Below are 18,957 nucleotides of genomic sequence, written 5' to 3' on the forward strand. Positions count from 1 at the left end.
CACAACTCTTAAGTAATCCTTACCCTGAAGAGTCTGTGAAATTTCTTTTATTTTTAGCCTTCCTTTAATATTTCCTCTCTCAAATTGTCAGCACATTGTTAATGGTTAAAGATTCATGCTTGTGTTGAGTATTTCAGGATCACAAAACAACCCGCAACAGAGGAGAGCATTTTATGTTAGTGGAAGGGAAAACTGTGGAGATACCTACCTGAGAGTAAGCCTATTAACCTTACTAATTTTCTCACGCTGTGGTGAGAAAAGGATGGAAGACAACAGCAGTTCCTTCTGGAAGGCCCCCTACCAAGCCACTGCTCTGAAATGAATGGTTTGCCCATCCCGTCTCAGATTGTAGCTACTTCTTTGTCTGAACATTTCATATTGCAGGGAGGGGGGAAGAGCTTTGAAAGTAGGCATCACAGAAAACAAAACAAGAGAAAGGGTACTGCTGACAGCAAGGCCAAGGGTCAAGACCAAATAGCGATTATAAGGTTTATCAGCCCCTTTATCCTAAATCAACATATGGCTTTCCCCTGCTCTCCACTGTAGATCAAAATCCAAGCTGGGAATGGATACATTTGTGAATGTTTTATGAAAAGCTTGTGGATCAAAGGGTCCTGGGTTTGATTCGGATCAGGGGACACATACTTTGGCTGCAAGCTCCTCCCTGGCCCGAGCCCTAGTCAGGGAGTATGCAGGAGGCGACCAATTGATGTTTCTCAATCATTATTTCTGTCTTTCCCTCTCTTCCACTCTAAAAGAATCAATGGAAAAACATCCTCAGGTGAGGATTAAAAAAAATAAGTTTTATCTCCAACTCACTTTTCACTTTTGAACTTTTAATGCATGCCCTGTATGAAATGACATCTCTGTAGCTGTGGGAGGGAAGAGCACTGGGAAGTTCTAGGTTCGAGGCTCAGCTCTAACAGGAAGTGAATCATAGCCACTCGTCTACAAAGTGGAATTTGTGGGGTGAACCCCTGCCTCCCGGGCTGCTGAGCATCATCAGGGTGAGAGGTCCTTGCAAATTGCTATAGACACTGGCCTGGAGTTTTAGGGCTTTCCCCCCAAGAGAATTGGAATTTTATAACTTTAATATGCTATTTGAAAAGTATAAGTAGAGTAAGAAGAAATTAAAGTAACAGGGTAGTTTCATTCATGACTCCAATAAAAGGATGACTTGTAACATTTTTTTTTTTTTTTGAAAGAACTGAGAGGCCTACCAGCATTTTAGAACTCAGTGGGTCTTAAGTCTTTCTCTGTCCATTTCCACAGTTATCCCCATCTCTATCTCCTGCAGGGGTCTTCAAACTACGGCCCGCGGGCCACATGCGGCCCGCAGAGGAGTCTGATCCGGCCCGCCAGGTTTTTTGGGCAGTGAGCGCAGCCGAGGTGTTACAGTAGGAATTAGTAGTTCATATAGTCCGGCCCTCCAGCTCTCTGAGGGACCGTGATCTGGCCCCCACTTTAAAAAGTTTGAAGACCCCTGTCTAGGGGTCAAAGGCATTCAGTACAATTGCCTTTGTAAGTCAAATGTGGAATTCGAAGTTTAAAAGTCAAAGCATTCCCTAATGGAAATGAAAAGTGTTTCACATTCACTGATCTTCCCGTGCCGTCGTCCTCTGCAGCGAGCAGGCCCATTCAGGCCCCTTTGGGCAGAAAGCACCAGGCTTCTTGAGAAGGCATTACAACAAGGAGATGATTGGCTAAGGCCTAACATTTCTTACCAGGATTTTAAATCCTTACTCCTCCTTTCCATGCATCTGTTTAAGGAAGAGAGAGAAAAAAAACCCCACAAAACAAAAATGAAAAAAACAAAACAAACATAAAAACCCAGTAACTATCAAAATATGCCTTTTATTCAAAGAAATAACAGACTTGTTTTAAGACCCTTGTCCTCAGGTTAATAGGATCAGAAGGTTAATAATGTGTCCTTTGTCACTAAAGGTGTCATAATTATAATTAAGTTTGTTTGTTTTAGAGAGAGAGATGTCTAGGACCCTCGAGGAACCGGAGGCACAGAAGACTACGTGGGCACCAAAACAAGAAGCCTGGCTTTTTATAACTGCAGGCTGCCCAGTGTCATTTCCTCTGCAATCAAAACCACCTCATAAAGATGAATGTCTTTTATTATGAAAATTGCTGTTACATTACAGCCAACATTCCAAAACAATATTTTAATAAACACTCGTCTTGATTATAAAGTAGAGCAGAAACCATGATCCTGTTTAAGTTAGCATCTGCTGATGTTTAACAAATCAGGAGGACACTCCGTACGCTCCCCACGTGTGCAGATGAGATGAGGAAGAGCACCTATGTTATCCAAACAGCTACTAGTGTTACTTGTACAGAATAAACCACCGCTTACAACATAAAAAAAAAAAAAAAAAAAGCAGAACACTGCGACGTTGAGGTGTCACAATACGTGTCAGATGGGAAAAGCTGAGCTCGTTTCCTTTTCCTTCCCCTGCGAGTCCCATGGGAGGCGCAGGGAAGCACAGCACCAGGTCAGGGGCGGACGCAGGTCTCCGCTTCCCTGTCTCCCAGCCTTGGCTCCGCTGCAGCCTGCATGCAAAAGTCTTCACCTCATTCCCAGGCCTCGGGCTCAGCCTTTGCCTGTGGACAGGGGAGGATCGCAGCAGCTCAGAGTCAGTGTGGAGTCCAGTGTATTCACTCTGTAGCACTCATTGTAAGGAAACCAGGGACAAAATTCCTATGTTCTTTTACTCAGGAGGCAGATACTCCTATTTGGACACGATCCTTGCTTGGGGTTGGAATTTGATGGTCATTATATTGAACCTCTCTCCCACGATGAATACCCTGGTGGAAAAGCTTAGAAAAAGTTAAAACTGCAGTTTAAAAGTTCCTCTTGCCCCTGTCTCACTCAGCAAAGCAGCAGAATGCACCCAGGATTGCAAGGAACTCAGGAAGGCATAGTGTGGTTACCGTCGTTTCGAGAACAATGTGCTCCTTGCTAAAGAGTCTGGGGTAACTGCAGGCAAACCAGAGACTCAAAAATATCCATCAACTTCCTTAACGTAGGAAGCTCCCCGGAGGGCCTTCCTGACGTGTGGAGCAGCACAGCCTCCGCTGAGGAAGGGACGGAAGGCATGTCCTCTTTGTCCAAACCGTTGTAGATGAGAGCTGGGGAACTTAACACAGACCAGGGACTGGTCCAATCTGAATTCTGCGTCCTTTTCGATCTTCCCTTTAAACTGTACAGTCTCTTCCTCTGGGCTCAGAGCTCTGATCATTAGTAAGGCTCAGAAATGACCAAAATAACACAACATCCTAACTTCAAGACCATTCTTTTTTGCCACTATAGGAAGGTGCCAGATGGTGCTATAACACTCTGTGGAGATAATCCAGTTGTTAGCTGTTATGCAACCTAGTTAAGCTTCTCACGCTGGATCTGGTAGTAACATGCCTGAAAAAAATCAAAACAATTTCAAATTTACTTTGAAAGAAATTACATAAACATAGCAATGCACCTGGGACTAAAGAAAGGAAGTCCCTTATTGATTCTGATGGCCCAATAAAATCAGTTGCTTTCATTTTCCCTGTTCTTTTCCAGACTCCGATCCAATGTCTGTCTATATTGTCTAGCTGTAATGAATAGAAATATAATTTTGTGCATTTCCCTCTAGTTAAAAAACAAACCAAAAAACTTTTTACAAGCTGTATAATATTCTTCACTAAGTAATACTATAATTTGTTAAGGCACTATTAACTGGACATTTAGTGAATGCTGCTCATTATAAGATACACAAATAACCATGATCAGAATCATCATGTTTGGTAAACATGCAGATTAAGCATCATTCCACACCTACTGAGTCAGAATTTCTAGGAACATTTTAAAAAAGCATCACTCGGTGATTCTGAAAGTATCCTGGCCTGGGAGTTACTCACACTACAAACAACACCTCATCCAAATAATATGTGATGTTTCCCATTCTTTAATTATAAATCTCCAAGAGTAGGACTACTCCAACTCCACAAACATTTTTGATGTTGTTGACATCAATGTTAATAACAACTGTTTTCCAAAAGGGTGACTATTATTTAATCAATTATCAGCAATATTGGGAATAATACTGATATCACCATAACCCATCAGCAGTGGATATATTTTAAAATATTTTTGCTAGTTTAGCAGGCACAAAATGACACGGTGTTTAAATCCGTGGTATTACAATATTCAGTAAGGGTGAGCATTTTCCTACATGTAAGTGTAATAATTCAGTTTCTTCCTCGGTGATATGTTTAGAGATGCTCTTCAATAACATAAGTAATTAATAAGTAAGTCATTGGTGGTCAGTATTTTCCCCAGTTCCCACCACCCTTTTTCAGTTTATTTAATAAAAATGGTATTTCAGTTGGAAAGTTAAAAAATTAACCAAGGCAGAAATCTGACATTAAATTTTAGTTTTTCCCCTCATTTTAATGTCTGCCTTTCCTTCTTTCTCCCCTTTTCTATCTTTAACCCTAAAGCCATGGTCAGCAAACTGCGGCCCGTGAGCCACATGTGACTCTTGAGCCACATGCAGCTCTTTGGCCCCTGAGCGAGTCTATTCTGAAGAAGTGGCGTTAGCTTAAAAAAATTTGACCCTCAAAAGAAATTTCAATCGTTGTACTGTTGATATTTGGCTCTGTTGACGAATGAGTTTGGCGACCACTGCCCTAGAGCATCTGTAATTTGCAATATCGGTGATTCCACCTGATTCCACTCTCCTTCCAAAATTCTTAGTGAGTTATCCCACTACTTTACCATTTACTTAGTAAGACTTCTCGTTTCCATTTTTGTGTCTGATGTTTCCATTTTTATATGTGAATTTTCATTATAAAGTTTACATGGGAGCTATCCCTTCCACTTAGTTGTCTATTCCTGTGACAGTGATATACTATCTTTTTAAAAAATATATATATTTTATTGATTTTTTTTTTTTTTTTTTTTACAGAGAGGAAGGGAGAGGGATCGAGTTAGAAACATCAATGAGATAAATATCGACCAGCTGCCTATTGCACACCCCCTACCTGCGATGTGCCCGGAACCAAGGTACATGCTCTTGTCTGGAATCGAACCTGGGAACTTTCAGTCTGCAGGCCAATACTCTATCCACTGAGCCAAACCAGTTTTGGCTGATATACTATCTTAATTATTGTAACTGTATAACATTTTACTAACTGGCAGAGTGGGTTTATTCTCCCTCTCTTTTTTTCAGAAGTATTTTTGTCATTTTCTTTCTGTTGTTCTTCCAATAAACTTCACAATGATTCTACCATAGTCCAAGAAAAACTGAGGTGGGGGAAGCAAAATAGCTTTCAACAATCTTCTAGAGAACCCAGATCAGAGAACCTCATTTGTACCTATTGGCTACAGTAATATATGGGGGAAAGAAGATGCAATTTATATTCATTCTCTACATACTGCCTCCTGTGTTTTACATTAGTACCACTAAGTAGCTTGGAAAGTTTTTGGACACAATAATCCTTGTTTTTCTTCAGAATTATATTTATATAAATGCTCTACATTTATAAGCATTTATAAAACTTTGAATTATCAATTTCTAAGGAGATTGGGTGGTGAATAATTTGCTTTAATATTTTAGAGGGTCAATTTCCTTAATATATCATATTTTAAAATATTAACAACTAGAGGCCCGGTGCACGAGATTTGTGCAGGGGGGAGGGGCGGTAACCTTCAGCTTGGTCTGCGCCCTCTCACAGTCCAGGACCCCTCACTCCTTACTGATTCGCCTGCAGCGGAGGTAGGAGAGGATACTGCCACCACTGCTGCGCTCACTAGCTGGGAGCCCAGCTTCTAGCTGAGCAGCACTCCTCCTGTGGGAGCACACTGACCACCAGGGGGCAGCTTCTGCTTTGGACATCTGCTCCCTGGTGGTCAATGTGCATCATAGCAACCAGTTGGTTCGATATTAGGCTTTTATTATATAGGATATGTGCACTAAAGGCACTTAATGTTTGCATTAAACTTATATAAAGAAGACAACTGGTTAATGTCAGATATATACTATGGTAACTGAAAGGTAGATTTTAAGATAATATTAAATAACACCTATACTTACCTTCAAGGTGGTGAACATTATGCCCTGTTCCCCATGCTGAAGGTATGGGTCCATTAGATCCTCAATGAGATGTACCTCAGAGCCTAAATTCCTAATCCTGCCCAATGAGAAAAAGATACTGAATCATTTATGTGTACATCTTCCTTCTGAATCTATTTGAGGGGGAAAGAAAAAATAGCTCAACTAAGAGGTAATGACATAATGGAATGGTTTAATAGAAATAGAATTTTTTTAGTTTGGGGGAGCATATTCCTGTCATCAGTTCAAAAAAAAGCAAAAGGCACACATATTGAAATAAGTGGTCACTAGTATTGAAGTCAGAAAGACTGGTCACCTGGCCCGTAGCACCACATATAAGAAAACAGGAAACAGGTCGTCCATGGACCACAAGAAGTCCTCCTGCAGAGACGCCAGGACGCCCTGAGAGATCTCCTCGAAAGTCTGCTGGATGACCTTCAGTTTGTCCGATGGGGTAAATGTTGTGCTGTTGGGGGGAAAGGAGGAGAAAGATAAAAAGATACCTGTTAATTTTCTTAAGAGAGCCATTTGTTACTAATTTTTTGAGAGTATTCCCTCCTGGGGTACATCAGGCATGAGTCGCTGAAGTGTTGACCTCTGCAACCCAATGGTTCTCTGGGAAAAGAAACTTCCAACTATCTACGATTCACCTGAAGAATTCACTAAATCACATGTTATCTCCTTTCACCAAGTGGATCTTATTTTCCTATTGTATGCTCTTCTCTGAGGAAATTTAGTTAATTTCCATTTGGCTAAAAATGTGATTGGATAGGTAAGTTTCTGGGTAGGCGCTCTACTTTTGATAATACAAGGACTTTGTAGCATGAAAGGTAACACGTCTCAAAAGAACCTTTCTTATTTCCAGGCTGAGTTTGACAACATCTAGGAGGGAAGGGGCGCTTAGAGCTTAAGTAAAAACAAGGTCTCATTAATATCTTAATAGACTAACCACTAGTTTGATTTATGTATTTTTTTCCAACAAATAAGAGATTACCTGATCTGCTGTAGACATTCTACGGCTGAGGCAAAACAAGCATCTTTTGTGGTTGGCAAAACCTGCAAAAAGAGTATTTGTGAAGCTCAATGAGAAAAGCTATCTTTTACTCTAATAATAAAACAATAGCAATGGCAGAGTGCGGGTCTTTGGTGAGTAACTCATGTTGGGTACTATTCTACCAAAGTGAGATGGAAACTTCTAGTATCTCAAATCCCCCCTTCCAAAGGAAAGCACCGTTGCTAAGGAAACTAAAATCTACTATACCTTTTTAGTCTCTCCAAGGATTGACAAGGTCACTGGCCAAAACTTCCTGCAATGGAATCCATACTTTGTCAATACAAGTTGTTACTTATGGTAAATTAACCCCCATAAAAACAGGTGATGGCTATACTGGCTTTCCTGTCCCCATTTAAAATACCTGCACCACAGACAGATCAAGTTTTAATAAACATTCCAGAATTAATTTAAGGTCTATCATGTCCCTTATGGATCTGTTATTCTATACTCCAAAATCCCTATATATTACAAATATGACCTAATAATGGCCAAAATCTTTCCTTCACTCAGTTTTATTGTTCTCGTCTTTATTATTAAATTATTTCCCACTGAAAAGATTTACTTTCCAATTCAGGTTTATTTCCTTTGTTTGTTAGCACAAATATATAATTAATGGGCATTGGGGTGATCAGCCTTAGCACAAGAAAGCATAATCACTTAGTATTCTCCTGGAATAACAAGAAACCATACCTTTCAAAAGAGCACGTCTAAAACTTTTGAATTAGAAATTTTGTATGGGGAAGGAGGAACAAGAAGGGAAGGAAGCATACCCAAGACTAAATACAATTAGCTTTCTTTGAAAATATGAATGTATATATATTTTGCTTTAAAAACTGCAAAATATCAGTACTATAACTCAAATTTAAATTATATATATAAAGCATGAACACACACAAATAAAAAATACTTTCTAAAGAATAATTGAGTCCATACTCATCTTCAAAAATAAAGATTGTTAAATATCACTATTTTGTGAAATAAGACAGATATGCAAATAAGTGAATAAACTGCAAATTGTATACATAATTAGATATCAAAGTACTCAGTTCCTGATAATTCTATTTACATTTTAAATTAAAACCACTTGATTCCACTCCTAACTGCTGTACGTACCTCTGCACCCCAAGGAAGCCCAGGAGGGCGATATCTGGCTGCTTGTTGAGTCGCAGAACACACTCCCAGTAAATGTCCTCCTCGCGGTCGTTCTCCAGGGCGTAGAGCATGAACAGAGGTGGGTAGAGCCGAGGCAGGAGCACAGGAAGCAGCAACCCAGAACTGGTTACCACGTAACTACGAAACAGTGGAGTGACACATTAAAACTCAATGCAGAATCAAAGTCGAAAGTAGAGGTGGGAAATATTGAGTAAAGGAGTAGTTATAATATTACTCTACTTTTACATATGGAGTTCACATGAGGACCAACTGTGAACTCTTTTCATAACTCAAAATCTAACTGGAAACCCACTTGTGAGATGATTTCTCGGTGATTATTCTAGGTCAGCATAAGGTGGCTTTCCTCAGCAGCCTTTGTGCCCAGTCATTTGGGGCTGCACTTCCATGAATTTGAGAGCTAAATGAACCTCAGAGATCACCTGCCCAACCACATCCCTTTAGAAATAAGGAAGCTGAGATCGAGAGAAAACAACTTTTCTGGGGTCATTTGGCCGCCACCCCCTTTCTTCACCACCTCCACCACCTCCATTTACCCCGGCTCCGGGGATTCGGATCTGGAATCTGACTTCCCAGTGCAGAAGGATTTCCTTTCTGTGGGCAGGGGAGCGGAGAGAGGAATGGTGCTGCCCTCTTCAGGAAGCTCGGGAAATAAAAACCTAAGGAGTAATAAAACATGTAATTAAGGAATTACATGTCAAGAGAGGCTGAAAGAGTAAAAACACATTCCCATTAACTAATCTATTTAAGGATCTATGAAATCAAACTTTATATCAACTAAATATTTTAGTTGTCTTATTTCTTAACTGATGCTTCTGACAGAATAAAATTAAGAATGCTGCTAATGAATAATACCACTAAAAATCTTCATGTGCTATGGCTTTTTTTCTGTCTAGTTATTTAAGAATGAAAAATTCTGATCTTTATGTTTCTTTTACTGGAAAATCCCATCTGCTGTCAATCTGTATAAACTCTTCCAGCAGAGACCATTATTCTCAGAGTATAAATAAGTATTAGTAGAAACTAAATGTCTATTAAGAAAAAAATGAAAACCCAATTATTATAAAATTTTAAAAACTTTTTCATTGAATTTATTGGGGTGGCAATGGTTAATAAAATTATATAGGTTTCAAGTAAAAAATATCAGAAAGCCAAGTTGCTGGAAAAAATCTTAAAGCGATTAAACTGCCAAATTGTTGAGGATTTTCTTCTAGGCTCTGAATTTTCCTTACATTTTAACTCCAATCTCAAATGATAGGTTTTACCACGAACAAGTTTATTGTCCTCTTTATTTTTACAGACTTTAACTGTGACCCTTGCTGTTTAAATACAGTCTGCAATCTTCTCTATTTTTGTAGACTTACCCCCTAATTTCAAAGTTGGTAAAGCTAACGAAGGTCAGGAAACTTATCTTCATTATACCCTTGCTAATGCCAGAGTGGAAATACTCACAACCCAGGGTCTTTTAGATCACAATGCCCTAAAAGCTGAAAGATTTCCACATAAATTTAAAAAAGTTTTATGGGACAAAATGATAAACTTTTGCATAATTATTCCAACATAATATTTTGTTGGCTTACACCCAGTTCCAGATATGCTTACTGCCTTAAAACTTTCAAAAAATGCTTACTTTCCTGCTTTCTAACCTCCTTCCAAGTCTCTGTTCAGATATGACCTCATTAGCCAGGCTTCCATGACCTTCTATTAAACAGCAGCATCTTACTCCAGCCCCATCCTCTTTCCAGATCGCATTCATATTGTATATTTTGTCTACTCTGTTCCCACTACAATGTAAGCTCCGGGAAGATACAGATTTCAAAAAAGTTTTGTGTGTGTTGTTTTATTCTGATAAATTCCCCCAGGAGCTAGAATGGTGACTAACATAGAGATGCACTCGATAAATATTTGTTGAGTAAATGAACAAAGATGATACTGTTGTCAAGGAACAGGACATAAATACTCAGGGACAAAACTTCACATTAAACTTTATCCTCTCTGTGATGGTACCTAGAGATTAAATCCAAATAAGACTATTCTATTTCATACCAAAATTACAGTTAAATAACACTATTTTAGCCTTCTGTTATACTTAATGAGTAAGAAAGACATAAAGGCCAAAACCGGTTTGGCTCAGTGGATAGAGGGTCGGCCTGCGGACTGAAAAGTCCCAGGTTTGATTCCGGTCAAGGGCATGTACTTTGGTTATGGGCATATCCCCAGTAGGGGGTGTGCAAGAGGCAGCTGATCGATGTTTCTCTCTCATCGATGTTTCTGACTCTCTATCCCTCTCTCTTCCTCTCTGTAAAAAAAAATCAATAAAATATATTTTAAAAAAAAGACAGAAAATTAATTCACAATGGCTAAGGTTCTTCTTTTTTTATATTTATAGCATAAACATAAATTAAAGATGTACTTTCATGATTCAATCTATTTAAGGATCTCTGGCACAAAACCATTTTCTTGATGAATAGTTTCTGTGATAAAGGAAAACATTAATGATTCTTCACCAAGTTATAATCTCTAGATTTAGGACAAAGATACCTAAACAGTATAAACTAGTATTCTACAACTTGCCACCTTTTCATGGAAAGATCTCTTACCTCACCAGTTGGAAAATCCGCTTAAGGTAGGACTTAATCTCCTTCACAGCCTCCTGCAGTAGCCGGCGGTTGGCTCCCACGCCCACGTATGTCATTCTATACACGGCAACCAGTGTCTCCACAAGCCTGCCCAGGGGGTGCAGAGGAGTGTCACAGGCCTGAGCAGGGAGAGAATCAACAAAAGAAATACATAGAAGCAAAGCCAGGAAAATGACAAAAATGAGCAGAGAGCAGACTTGGATGATACGTTGTGGTTTTGCATCATTGATCCACAAGCCCAGAGTAATTTTGACTCTAGCTTTACCTTTATTAAATATTTCTTGATGTCATCATATTTCTCCACTGAGAAGGCACCAACATGCTGAGGAATGAACTCCAAACTCTCTAGTGTCTGAGTCTGTGAACGACTTAGTATCTCTGGACTATAAAAGGGAAAAGAAAGCCTCTTATGAATTTCACATCAAGAAAGCAAGATGATTGTAATGTGCTTATAAAACAATTGACAACGAAAGGATAACATGGAGGATCTAGAAGAGCGTTTGCCCCCAACGAGCACATATATGGCTACTGACCTGCTATTAAGTTTATCTAACAGTCATTCAAAGCAGCATTTAAGGTTACTTCATAACAACAATAAATTAAAGATTTTACTCCACTATAAACCATGGTGTTGGAAGATACTATATCAGCCTGAAGAGAAAACTGGTGATAGATTTGTCAGTAATGAGAGAAAAATGGAATAAAATGGAAAGGAAGAGCGAAGGAAAAAAGAAATCAAATCAGAGGGCATAGGAAGAAATAAAAATGAGCTCAAGGAGTAAGGAGATAATGAGGTTGCTATAGCAGGTGGTGAGGCAAGCACATTAATGGGTAAAGGGAAGCTTTGGACGAAGAGGCTAAGACAAAACACACGACTTATAATCGGCAGAAATGTTTGGTAATGGCGTGCTATCATTAGATTATTACCAATCAGAAATTAGGAACAATACACAATCATTATTTTTACACTATTTTAGAGATACAAATAAGATATGGTTTTATATAAAAGTTCATTCATTCTCATTCCTTGGGAACATTAAACAACAATTCATCTAGATGTCATCTAACTGGAGGCCTAAGGTATCAATGTCTACAGTAACAGGCTCTGTCAGTGAAGGCTGACCATCTGCAGCACACACAAGGGCAAGCTCAGTTTTAGTCAATTCTGGGAGTTTCTATTTTTTCCACTGATGGAGTAGAGGGTAAAAATCATGAACTTCATGAATGAAACACTATAATCAACTCCCATTTATACCAAATACAGAAGGAAAAAAAAAAAAAAAGAAGACCCAAACTTAAATGCTCAGCAATGTTTGTAGAGTTACTAAGTTAAAAAATAAGAATATGAAAAAGGGCAGATGGGGAAAAGAAAAGCAGGAGAAAAGGATAAGAAAAAGTTGAAAAACAGCCCGGCTGGTGTGGCTCAGGGGTTGAGTGTCAACCTATGAATCAAAAGGTCATGGTTAATTCCAGGTCAGGGCTCGATCCCTAGTGTGGGGCATGTAGGAGGCAGCCAATTAATAATTATCTCTCATCATTGATGTTTCTGTCTCTCTCTCCCTCTCCCTTCCTCTCTGAAATCTATAAAAAAATGTATTTTTTTTTTTTTTTTTTTTTTAAGAATTTCCTCAAGAGTTTTAGCTCTTGCAAGCTTCCCGTCATGGCTTCCCAAGCAGCTGGCATTGCCCCTTCATGGAAGTAGTGGAGGCTGGAGCATGAGAAAACGGAGGAGAGAAAGAAGGCCCAGTGTATCTCCCCACTCTATCTGAGCTTTAGGAGTCTTTTTCGCATCTTGAGCCAAAGCAGAGGGTTTTTCTGGGTCTCTTGTCAATCTACAGTAACAGTGCCTGCTTCAACGTTCCAGGTTAAACTGCACTCAGGCTGAGGGATATTTCAATTTAAAAACCTAGTTAATTCATGACTGGTTCAATGGTCCTTTGAATTTGGATGTTCTTCCCCAGCACACTATCTGGCATTTACTTTTCAGTGCTCAAATAGCTATCCATGTATTTGGTGTGGTTTTATAGCCGAGTTCAGTAGAAGAGAAGGTGGGGAGGGAGGTGTTTTATCAGTCTTACCCAGAAAAAAAAAAGTACACCATTGACTTTTAAATTATATTTTTAAGTTAAGTGTGCCTTGACTACTCGTTGGTTTTAAGTTTCATCTTCCTTTCATGCACTGCTCTGTGCTGGGCAGGCATTCACCCACCTGTCTCTGTGTTGGCGCCGGTTGGCAGTCAGGGCCACAGCAATGTTGTCCCATGCTTTCCAGACTTCCCCTTGGCCTGGACTTTCACAGCCCAACTGACGCCAACATTCATCAAACACTGCTTTCCACTTCTCATCAGCCGGCACAGCCAGATTTCCTAGTTTCCTGCTATAAAAGTCATACCACGCTTTTATTAATCACCTTTTTTGTGCAAAAATCCTAAAAAGAAACTAATAAACAACCGGGAGTGCTTCTGTGTCTGAAGCACTGATGTCGGATCTATTTTTAAAACATTGAATAAAAATTATGAAGTGATGGTTTTTAACTACTATTCATACACTAAAGTCTATGAATTGTTAAGTACAAAGCACACAGAATGGATTCCTTTGCTTTCTCCATTTACACAGAGTTGATTTTGTAAAGTTGATTCCTGTTAAAACAAGGACTTTCTGTGCTTTGCTCAACTCATGATAGGAATTGTGAAATGCATTGAATACTGGGTTCTAATAATACTCTAAGAATATACATGGTATAAAAAAATATATCAAGCTCCCATCAGAACCAAGAATCTGAGATGCTATCAAAAAACAAAGCTAAAGCTGAGATCAATAAGGGAAAATATACACATGCCAAAAACTTGTTGGGAGAACATAACGTAACATAGAGACTTAGATTTTAACTTTCTTTTCCATGAGTGAAGAGTATACTATTCCACTAGTTATATGTACACATGCCTGATCTTTATTTTTCAAATCAAATTGGGTAAGGGTTCCATTTAAGAATGCTCTTTTTTAATGAACTTGGATACCTGCACCATTAACATTAGTATTATTTCTACATACAGAACTTTTGTTTTAAACATCTGTGCTCTAGGGGCTTTAATCTAAACCAAGACTTTAGATTTAGCTGACAATTCAAGGAGGTTATGCTTTGTTAAAAAAAAAAAAAAAAAAAGAAAGAAAAAAAAGAAAAAAGAAAAGAAAAAAAGCCTTCAAAAACTTGTTCTGCTCTTAAAATATTAACCAGCTTTGATAAAAGCAAGACAACTTAAAACATTCAATAATTAATCCAGAATTAACATTAATTACTCACAAAACTTTGGGTTTGTCTTTATCACTCTCATACAGACTAGGCTTAAAGTAGGTTCCAGTGATTTTTATGCCAGATCCCCATACTCCACTAAAATAACCTTCAATGTAATCTCCATTTGGCATAGTCAGTGTTCCCTAGGTAAAGTCAGAGAAAATGTGGAATTAGAAGAAGTATTTTCAATTTAAAAAACCAAGAGAAAAAACACCACCAAATGGTTAACATTTCCCTTTTTAACTTATTCTTTACCAACCCCCAATTCTTTTTTTTAATTGTGTGTATGTGCATGTGCAGAAAGGGTATGTGAAAATAAACCCTGTAAAAACACACACAATACTCACACAAAAAATTGATAAAATATTTTGAGCTAAATGAAAAGAACACACAATTTCTACAAATGCATGGGGTGCTGCCAAAACAGTGCCCAGAGGTAAATTTATAGCATTGAAAATATGCTCTAAAGAGATGTAACATCATTAGTTTTAAGGGAAATGCAAATTAAAATCACAAGGTAACACTTCATATCCACTAGAATGGCAAAAAAAAAAAAAAAAAAGGAAGAAAAAACAGAAACTAAAAAATATTAGCAAAGACATGGAGAAATTAGAAACCTCATACAATGATGGGGGGAATACAAAATGCTATAGCCACTTGGGAAAACAATTTGGCAATTTCGTAATATGTTAATCATCAATTTTCCATACAACTCAGCAATTATACTCATAGGCATCTACCCAAGAAAAATAAAAACATATGTATATACTATCAATAAAATTAGAAATAATAGAATGACCATTAACTGGTGAAGGAAGAGATAAAACAAAATGTGTTTTTGGAGTACTGCATGTGCCTGGGTTGTGGGTTGGATCTCCAACCCCAGTTGGAGTATGTGTGGCAGGCAACTGATTAATGTGCCTCTCTCACATCAATGTTTGAGGGAAGACCTCAAAAACACTGTGCTAATAAGAACCCATACAGAAGAGACCATGAGCTGTATGATTCCATTTATATACAAGCAAACTTAGAGAGTAATCAAGTCCACTAGAGGTTCTCTGGGACTGGGTTAGAAATGAGGGCTGACTTCCGATGGGCAGAAGATGATGACGATAATGCTCCAAAATTGGATTGCAGTGATGGTTATACAACTCTTATTAAAAATCATTGAAACAAGTGAATTTTATGAAGTTAGCTTTTTTAAAAAACCAGGAAAATGAGTAGCATTGTATTAGAGAGAGATAGAAGTTGGTTTCCAACCTTTCCACTAAGAGTCCAGTCATCTGAAAATTCTCCCTCATAGATAGTATCATCTTCAGAAAGCAAAACCCCATTTCCCTGGGTGAAAAAAAACCACAAAAATCACAATACATAAAACGCAGACAACTTGGGAGTACATATTCCCTAAAGCCTTACTACTTTTAAAGACAAGAAAAATAGTACTAAGAAGGTAGAACATTAATTAATAAATAATTTTAAAAGTTAATGAGATAGGAGTTTTTAAAAAATTAATAGTAACTATGTGTAAATGTTCCACTCACCATCATTTTATTAAGGTGAAAGTTGCCTTCATAGTATAATCCAAACTGGGTAACTACCACACCATTCCCTTGACATGCATCATCTTGCCACATTCCCATATACTTTTCCCCCCTTCATAGAAAGAGAAAAGAAATGAAAAATCAATGATGATAAAGATGAGGTGGGGAAAAAACAATCATCACATGAAAGATACCAAGCATCGTCCTAGGTTGGTATGTGTTTAAATTTTTCTAGATCAAGTGGTTAATCCAATCGCTTCAAACATGAGACACAAGACAGCACAAGGCATCTTCCTCAGAGCAATGTTGTCTCAGGGATTAAATATTATAGTCTACTGACAGAGATCTGCTTCTACTCCATGTATATCCACGACAACTCTAAAATAAATAACTATTCAAAATGTGATAGGCAAACTCAAAACCTATGAAATTTTTTTATTACCCAAAAGTTTTTATTACCAAAAAAAGAGAAAAAAGAAATGAGGTTTATCATACAAGAGAAATCTTACTCATCTCCATTAAAAAGACAAAATAAGTACAAAGTTCTGTTAAATAAGCATAGATTTTAGTAATAACATAAAACTTTTTTTCTTTTTAATCCTCATCCAAAGCTATTTTTCCCACTGATTTTTTTAGAGCATGGAAGGGAAGGGAGGTGGGGGGAGAAGAGAGAGAGAAACATCGATGTGAGAGAGGCACATTAATTAGTTGCCTCTCACACGGGCCCTGACTAGGATTGGGAATCAAAACCACAACCCAGGCATATGCCTTCGACTGGGAATTGAACCTGCAACCTAATGGTCACAGGCCGATGCTCCAACCACTGAGCAACCAGCCAGGGCAACAGCAAATTTTTAAAAAATTTCGCATTATGACAACAACATGAAGGGAGAAGAGTACATAATTAAGTCCAAAGACAAATCAGGCCAACTCAAATATGGGGTCAAAAGAACTTCACACCTCCCCAAGGTTTACATGAATTTAACTAAGCTTGATATCTGGATTATGGCATAAAAAAAAGATATTTGACAGTTTCAGACATAATAGCAAAGAAAATTTACTCACTGAAAATTTTGGCTACACAAACATTTAAATTCACATGATTCTTTGAAAAAAGCAACTGTATACCCCCCTTCTGTATCTGACCTGAGAGGAAGACCTGAGCAAGAGATATTTAAATACCATGCTAGGACTGCAAATGGAATTTCCACAGGTAATTTCCTTCTAACCTTTTACCACTCTCATCTACTAATTTCAAGGGTTTTTTTTTTGTTTTGTTTTGTTTTTTTGCATAATAGTTAATGATTTGGTAGCCTCTTTGAGACACTAAAAACTTTTAAGTGTGAAGCTTAAGAAAAATGGTACCAATTTTAATTTTAAATGATCCTGACAATATAAAGAAGTAACCTATAGTTTGGTTCACAAATAAATGAATAAAATGATGTCTGACATGTCTTCTTATTAAAATTTTTCTCAATATTATTGAATTAAGACAGTTAGCCTTCATAGAATCATCACTATTTTTGGAGAAATACTTTGAGATTAGAAGCAGAATACTGTACCTTGTGATATCATCAAAGACACCATATCCTGATTTCTTATCCATTACCCACTGGCCAATGAACATGCTGGGAGAAGAGGAAGTCAGTTTTCCACTTCGTAGGAGACCATGACCATGACGCATGTTATCTTGAAAACAACCTTCAAACACTTCACCAGAGGCATAACTGTGGTTAAAAGGGATCGATAAACATCACATCACATTTAATTTTGATGCTTATTTTTGCAAAGTTAGGAAACTTAAAAGTATATTCATGTCTTACTGGTAATTATAATGACTAGTTATATGATTATTTTTCACCAATCAAATCTCATTTCCAATAGAAAAATGAAATGAGTGATCTCTGAAAGAATGATAGATTTGTCTATATTAGAGTCATATAATAAACATAAATTTATAGGCAAGATATTTAGGAGAGCCTATGTGAAAGTTAGGGTTTATAAAGTTTGTATTTTTGTTACGAACTAAATAAAAACCTAATACTTTCATCTTGTGATAGAACTTAAAAAAAATACTTTAGTTTCAGACATAAAAGCAAAGAAAATTTACTCCTTGAAATTTTGGCTATACAAACATTTAAATTGAATGTTCTTTGAAAAAGCAACACCAGTCCTACAACCTTTCCAAAGTTATTACCTATAGACTCCCTGACCACACATCTTTCCTTCTTTCCAATGGCCCACATAATGGTCTTCTTTGTTCAGTGCTTTGTTTGGGATTCTGTATTCTCCATACCTGCCAGGAGAATGAAAAAGAGCAGATACATGTATGACATAGTCAACTTTTGCATGTAGACGCTTATAAACATTTTAATGAGGAGAGAAGATTTACCAATAGGAGGAAAGGAGTATACGAAGTCTTGATTTACGCTGTATCTATTACCTAGGCTGCTGGGCAAATATCAAAGGAGTGAGATATCAACCCCACTATGCAGAGAGATTAAATGTTTTATCACAGATCCAAGGCAAAACAGAAAACCTGTGTCCTAGGTCTATCACTGCCACTTAATAGCCACATCATCCTGGGTAAGTCCTGGTACCCAGAACCCTCACTTGTTTAATAAGGGGGGTAAATCAGATTATTTAAAGTCTCTTCTTATCCTAAAGTTCTAGCAAATAGGAAATTAAAAGACATCACAAAAACATATTATCGCATATACACAAAATCAGCTACCCAATCTATATAGTAATATTTAGTAAAATAATGACTTCTCTATCATAATACAAAATAATTCATTGCCATTAGTTCATCATGTAAATATATTTAAGAATTAGAAAGTATGACAAGCTTATAAAAAAGTAATGCCATTGAGTATCAATAGGATAATATAGAACTTATAAGATTTTCCCTTTAGCATCTCACAGAAATTAAGATGATTTTAAACTACATAAGGAAAAATATCTGTATGTCCTTTGTATACGGGGGCAGCAATATTCCAACAGTCTCACCATCTACATTGCCCAAGGTTCTGTCTTCACAATCGAGAAGTGGATAGAAAACACAGTCCCATTTTAACAGATGCAAGGCTGGCTGTGTAAACTGAGGCCACCCCACTGTCAAGGTCATTGATTCACTCTAGGTAAACCAAGGCTGCACC

The 18,957-nt window shown here is 37.7% G+C and overlaps 1 protein-coding gene across 3 annotated transcripts in view; it reads right to left on the reverse strand.

Annotated features, from left to right (window-relative positions):
- Window positions 1–2,108: 2,108 nt before the first annotated feature.
- Window positions 2,109–18,957, reverse strand: part of ALS2 (alsin Rho guanine nucleotide exchange factor ALS2) — a 52,169-nt gene continuing 35,320 nt past the window's right edge. For 2 of the 3 annotated variants that reach the window (XM_084893161.1, XM_084893162.1), the window contains 15 exons: window positions 17,997–18,095; window positions 17,362–17,526; window positions 15,800–15,911; window positions 15,519–15,596; window positions 14,268–14,401; window positions 13,176–13,343; window positions 11,233–11,350; window positions 10,929–11,086; window positions 8,865–8,987; window positions 8,272–8,448; window positions 7,366–7,411; window positions 7,099–7,160; window positions 6,421–6,570; window positions 6,087–6,183; window positions 2,109–3,424 (listed from right to left, as the gene is read on the reverse strand). In XM_084893161.1, the coding sequence (XP_084749287.1) occupies window positions 3,386–3,424; window positions 6,087–6,183; window positions 6,421–6,570; window positions 7,099–7,160; window positions 7,366–7,411; window positions 8,272–8,448; window positions 8,865–8,987; window positions 10,929–11,086; window positions 11,233–11,350; window positions 13,176–13,343; window positions 14,268–14,401; window positions 15,519–15,596; window positions 15,800–15,911; window positions 17,362–17,526; window positions 17,997–18,095 (1,726 nt within the window). In that variant the 3' untranslated portion in view covers window positions 2,109–3,385. The remainder of the gene's footprint in view (window positions 3,425–6,086; window positions 6,184–6,420; window positions 6,571–7,098; window positions 7,161–7,365; window positions 7,412–8,271; window positions 8,449–8,864; window positions 8,988–10,928; window positions 11,087–11,232; window positions 11,351–13,175; window positions 13,344–14,267; window positions 14,402–15,518; window positions 15,597–15,799; window positions 15,912–17,361; window positions 17,527–17,996; window positions 18,096–18,957) is intronic. The other variant, XM_084893163.1, reaches the window with a different exon arrangement.

Source organism: Pipistrellus hanaki, assembly GCF_964339955.1.
Source record: "Pipistrellus hanaki genome assembly, chromosome: 8".
Classification (NCBI taxonomy): domain Eukaryota; kingdom Metazoa; phylum Chordata; class Mammalia; order Chiroptera; family Vespertilionidae; genus Pipistrellus; species Pipistrellus hanaki.